At 49.6% G+C, this 6000-nt stretch overlaps 1 protein-coding gene across 2 annotated transcripts in view; it reads right to left on the reverse strand.

Moving 5' to 3' along the window:
• KREMEN1 (kringle containing transmembrane protein 1) overlaps window positions 1-4152 on the reverse strand; it is a 63377-nt gene extending 59225 nt beyond the window's left edge. Inside the window, exon 1 of one of the 2 annotated variants that reach the window (XM_016164308.2) lies at window positions 4004-4152. In XM_016164308.2, the coding sequence (XP_016019794.1) occupies window positions 4004-4100 (97 nt within the window). In that variant the 5' untranslated portion in view covers window positions 4101-4152. The remainder of the gene's footprint in view (window positions 1-4003) is intronic. The other variant, XM_036221858.1, reaches the window with a different exon arrangement.
• Window positions 4153-6000: the final 1848 nt, after the last annotated feature.

Raw genomic sequence — 6000 nt, forward strand, 5'->3', positions numbered from 1 at the left:
AATTCCAAGGCAGGCACTATTTTCTTTATATAGTGCACACTGAACCATACTAAATTTCTTTTTAAAGCATTTTTTAAAGTCTTTTTAAAGAGTTAAATGTATGTGCATGCACTTCTCCCCACATGTATCTTTGTTTTAAATTGCGGTAAAATATATATAACATAAAATTTACAATTTTAACCATTTCTCCCATATGTCTCTTAAAGTTAGTTAATAGTAAAAGGTAAAAGGTTCATTTATTCACCAAAATCAAGCCTCCTTGTCCTCTTTCCAGTGAATGCTAGAAAAAGTTAATACATATGAACCTAGAACAGGACTTAGCAAAGTATAGACTGTGGGCCAGATCTGGACTCCTGTTTCTTTTAGTATGGCCCATGAGCTAAGAGTGGTTTTTAAGTTTTTAAATGGTTGAAATCAATCATAAGAACAATATTGTGTGACATATAAAAATTACATGTAATTCAAATTTCAGTGTCCATAAAGTTTTATTGGAACACAGTCACGCTGATTCACTTACATTTTGTCTTTGGCTGCTTTTGCCCTACATAGTCAGAAATGAGTAATTGCAACAGAGCCACAAAGCCCAAATTATTTAGTCTAGCTATTTCCAAAAAATAGTTGCCAACACCTGTCCTAGAGCCTCAGATGGCATTATAATGCTCAAAAATTCTAAACTAAAGCTGGTGTACTGCCCATCACCAAACACCTCTAATCTGTATGATGAAGCTATTTAAAGCAGTATATTTTAACTTCAACTATACTAAATCATAAGTGAGTGTATTAATAATATCTATAATAAGTGCACCAACTTGCTGTTTATTAGTAATAAACCTAAATGGAACTTCTTTTTGCATTAAGATTTATAAAGGGTCGCATTGCATATCTGAAACATTTAAATAGTTTTGTTTAGGGGCCAAACCAAATTTCTGCAAAAAAAAAAACCCAGGGTTCTTTGATACCAGATCAGTTTTGACAGTTTTGTGTTTCTTAAAATACTCAAAGCATAAAAGTAACAGTTATGCATGTAGGTCCATTTCACTCCTCTCAGCGCCTACGTTGCATACAGGTAATTCTATTAACATTAGAAGAGGGACAGGGCTCTGTACAGTATGATGCTCTCATTCTTAGCTGAACTCACAGGTTTTATAGCAAGACATATTACTGACTAATGGGATGAATTCTAGAAGAGGAGTTAGAGGAGAATGAACATCAACTACAAAAGGCTGTTCACAGAAAATGTAACCTGAGCCGAAAAGCTGTTGATGCACACCTGATACCTAAATGTAGTGAAATGCCCAAGCAGGTAGTTTGCTTTCAATAGAAAACTCAAATAACCAAAGACCATCTAGCCTTCTCTTCTCTTTCTACCTCTTGGCTCTCTTTGGCAGGTCAGTAAATTCCAGATAGACATCCACTTCGAAGAGCCCATCAACCCCATGGCCCTGGCTGCCTTCCTCCTTGAAAAGGGAGTCTAGATTGCACCATTAACCTCTATCTTCCTCTTTATCAGTTGTGCATGAAGGGAGAGAATCTCAAAGAATGGAAAGGGAGATCATTTGGGGTTGGCTACACACTGTAATTAGAAGTAGCATTGATGGGGAATGAGCTAACTGTTTTTATAAAGTCAGCATTCAAAAATGCAAACCACCAGTAATTTAAATATTATAAAATTGTACAGAATATAAGTATTGAAATAATTTTTTCCATCCACAAAATTCTAGAGAAAATTACAGTATCAAAAAATATAAAATGGCAACTTTGGCATATCCTCAGACTAAAACGTGTTTTTTATTGGAAAGGATTTTAGAAAGGATTTTAAAAATACTAGTGGGTAGACTAGAGGCAGGATATGATGCTCAAGACCATGGGGTATCTCCCTAAAACTGCTTCTGGAACTAAAGAGGAAACATCACAGTATAGTAGAAAAAAGAGCTGGTGAGGCTCAATGAAATGGGAACTTGGGCCACTTATCATGAATTATTTCACACTGGTTATTTATTTGTCCCTACCTCAGACTCCCAAATAAAAGTACACCAAGGTTTGAAGTTCGCATTACATGAGAGCTGCTGCATTTGATACTTCTTTGCAAAGCAAAAGTGCCTGAGGAAAGGACACCACCTTTTAACAAGTGTAAGCACAGAGTTGGCTCACTTAACACTTTTCAGAGCTATTGCTCTGCCCTTTCCAGAAGGGGAACCAGTTTATTTCCACCAGTACCTCTCTCTCTGTAGAACATTAAATCCTGACCACACAGATGGCAAAGTGGTGCTAAGGGGTTACTAGGTTACAGTTATGTTGACATATCCTGGCTCTCAGAAAGTCCCTCCTTCATTCCTTACATACGGCAAACAGTAGAAATGATCAAACTTATGCAGAAGGTTTTGCAGAAGTCCCCTAAAATGCCACCGATCACTCAAAAACCAATTCCTGAACCTAAGGTTTACAATACTTGGCGATCTCCCTTCTACTGATCTAAAGCCAAGCTTTGCCTTTTACAGGGATTAATCAGACTGGAAGTTCAGAGCATTCCCAGGGCAAATGAGGTGTCTACTACTACTTGGTAAACTATGAAGCACTATAAAAAGTATTATTAAAATATATTTATTGACTGCCTTCTATATGTGGGTGTTACCTGCAGTATATTATTTAATTTTCGCAACACCCTGCAAGGGAGTTCTCATTTTCCCTCCTTCATAGATAAGAAAAGTGAAGTTCAGAAGCTGAAGGCATGGCTCAAAGTAAGTGACAACACCAAGTCCTTTCTTCTCATTAATCCAAGCTAGTAAATAAACAAAGCAATACTGAATTTTCTTTTGGCAGCAATATCCTCTTTCCAGCATCACAGTTTGCAACTTTGGGTGGAGAACCTGAAGGCAGGTCTTCTTACTTGGGCAAACTAGTAATGAACTCTTCCTGTCTTTTTCAGTAATGCCCAATTCTCAATACCCAAACAACTGGGCCAGATAACATCCTCTTGCCAGCTCTTCAACTTGGATAGAGTTCTGCTGCAAGGAAGGGTGTGTATGGAAGCTAAGCAAAGTCAGAGCTTCTATCCTGGTCCAGGGCCCCACCTAGGGGAAGACCTGGCCTTGGCCCGAGGAGCAGCGTGGCCTTATTTAAAGTGTGGGGCTACCTGGGAATCAGGATTCTGCATTGCACCCTCAGGATAAGCACCCTAAGCTCTGTAGGGAGAAATTACCCATTACCCTTTACTTTTTTCCAGTCTCCGAGCTGGGCTGGCACCTGAGTCATGAGGAATTTCAAAGCGGTTCGGGGGGCGGGGGGCAGGGGGTGGGAGGGGAACCCCGGCTGGGTACTACGGGTAGTCTGGACCCAGACCCAGACCCACTCTTGCAGAGTGGGCAAGACAACTCGACTCCTCACGAGGGGGAAACTAAAGTGTTGGGCGAGCTGGCGCAGCCGCGACCGGGGCAGAGGAGCTCCGGAGCAAGGAGGCGCGGGGGTGCAGGGGGGTCGCTGTGGGGCTTGTGGAGGGGATCCTGGCCCAAGGGAGAGGTTTCGCCGAGGGGCTTGGGGAGGGGAGTCAGCGTCTTGAGGCGGGGTGGGGGAGTGTCCTGGCCAGATGTGCGTCGCTGAGAGACTGAGGGACCGGATCCCAGGAGGTACCGGGGCCGAGGGGGTGTCCTGGTCCGAGAGAAGGCGCTGAGGAGCTGGAGACAGAGAAGACGTCCCACCCCGGGGGGCGTTGCTGAAGAGCTTGGAGAAGGGGTCTCAGGAGGTACTAAAACATAGAGGGCGTCGGGGCCGGGGGTGTCGCTGAGGGACTCCTGAAGCGGGTGGGCACCAACCGGGCTCGGGGGCATCGCTGAGGGGCCTGGGGCGAGTCTTGGGTCTTGAGGCAGGGGACCGCCCTCACCTGAGGGGCGTCGCTGAAGGGCTTGGGGAAGGAGTCCCGAAGGGTAGTGGCGAGGGGATTGTACCTCCCAGGCTGGCCCCTCCGGCTGGTACCGCGCAGGGCCGGCGTCGGGGATCGCTCACTCACCCGGTCCGGGGCCGAGGCTAGGGCTGGGCGCGGGCCGGGCCGCCAGCGTGAGCGCGGCGGCAGAGAGCAGGGCGAGGCGAGCGGCGGGCGGCGCCATGGGCCGTCAGTGCGGGGCCCCGGGGCACGGCCCGGGGGAGAGGGGGCAGCGCCGGGAGCCGGGGGCGGCCATGGGAGCGGGACGCGGGGCTGAAGCGTGGCCCCGCCCCGGCCGCCCGGCCGCCCCGCCCCGGCCCGCCCCGGCCCGCCCTCCCCAGCGCCGCCACCGCCCCGGCCGCCCGGGGCCCGCCAGGCTGCTCCGCGAGGCCCGAGGGGCGGAGCCGAGTGCGCACGCCCCCTCCACCCAGTCCTCGGGCCGCGCCTGCCACTCACGCGCCAGGCGTTGCCTACATCGGCCTCCACACCTGGGCCGGTTCCTGCGGAGCTTTTTATTGGTCCGATCGAGGGGCGGGGCCAGCAGGTGAGGGGCGGGGTCCGGGAGGGTTGGTGTGGCTGGAGCGGGTCGGGCGCCTAGTGACCCTTGCTCCACCCTCACTCGGGTCGTGACCCACACACGGGCTCAACCGCAGCAGTAATAATCAGAACAGTAGTTTACAAACCACTTTTCCATGCTTGGCTAATCGTAGTGGTTAACAAAAGAGTGCTCTGGAGTCAGCCTGTCCAGGTCACCTGTAAGACCTAGTGCAAGTTTTAAGTAGCTCTCTTACTTCAATTTCTTCATACGAAATGGGGGTGTTGATAGCAACTACCCCCAAAGCTGTGGTACTAAATGAAGCGATGCATGGAAACTTTTACACACTTACAGTAGAAGCTTAGAAAATGGATTTCCTTTCACCACTCCCAATTTTCGCAGACACAGAGACAGTATACTGCGCCCGCTTCCGAATCCTATTGCATAACCTTTGTCAACTGGGGCAAGTTTCCTGCTGTCCGAGCCTCAGTCATCTGCTAAAGGGGAATCAGTAAAGGACTTCACGAGGTTAGGTGACATGGAAGCGAGTAAAGCTCCTGACGCAGAGAAAGTCCAGAGATGGATGGGGTAATGATACATTCATACAGACTGGAGCACCCTGGAGCTCAAGGCAGGCTTCCTGAAGCTCTCAGCCCCGGCGCAGCTGGCCCTTTGCCTTCCCACCTCCCAGGTCTTCCCCGGCTGTCCTAGGAGTCTACCCTGGGCCTCCCTCCGCCCCCGCATTCCCCTCAGGCAGATGAGATTTTCCTTCAGCTCCTGCCTAAAGCGCCGCGGTGACGCCCCGCGAAGCAGGTCTGGGCGGCGCGCCGGGCGCTTTTAAGTCCCTGGTCCTGGCCTTGCAAGTGTGGGCCTGCGCCCCGCGCGGCGGCAGGAACATCTGCCCTCGTGTGCGGACTCGCAGCTCCCAGAGCTGGGCTGGGGCGGTCCCACTTGGCGGGAAACACGGCCCGTGTTAGGTACAGCGGCCCCTGTGACCCCTTGCCACCCGGAGCTGTCCTATCGCCCACTCCCAGGGTCTGCCTCCCTCCATCCCCCCTCCCAAGCTGTTTCCAGGGCTGGGCCCCAAAGGCACAGCTACCTCCCACGAGGCTTCTCATTCAATCTCTGTCCTTTTCCACCCACACGACCCAGAGCTGCAGCAAGAAGAATCTTGTTCACTTATTGTATTCTCTGTGTCATTCTCGAGCTCAAGAACCCTCTGGGATCCTTACTGGAGCAGGAGGACACCTCCGTCCCTGGGGACACACCCTCCACATCCCACCTGGTGTCTCCCATTCTTCTTCACCATTTTTGTCCCTTCCCCACTTCCAAAAACTCCTTCTGCAGGACCTGGGAACGCTTCGCCTTTAACTTGTGCCCTTATGTCGGGGGAAGGAAGGAGCACCTAGTAGAGGAATGAAATGAGAAGTTGCAGGTTAAACCATCAACATAAAGTAAGCACTCAGTAAAGGTGAACCTTCGTTCAACAAATACTCAATGAGGGGAAAGGGAAGGAAACTAAACTTTGGGTGGTGAGCATGCAATAGAG

Source organism: Rousettus aegyptiacus, unplaced genomic scaffold, assembly GCF_014176215.1.
Source record: "Rousettus aegyptiacus isolate mRouAeg1 unplaced genomic scaffold, mRouAeg1.p scaffold_m13_p_5, whole genome shotgun sequence".
Lineage (NCBI taxonomy): Eukaryota > Metazoa > Chordata > Mammalia > Chiroptera > Pteropodidae > Rousettus > Rousettus aegyptiacus.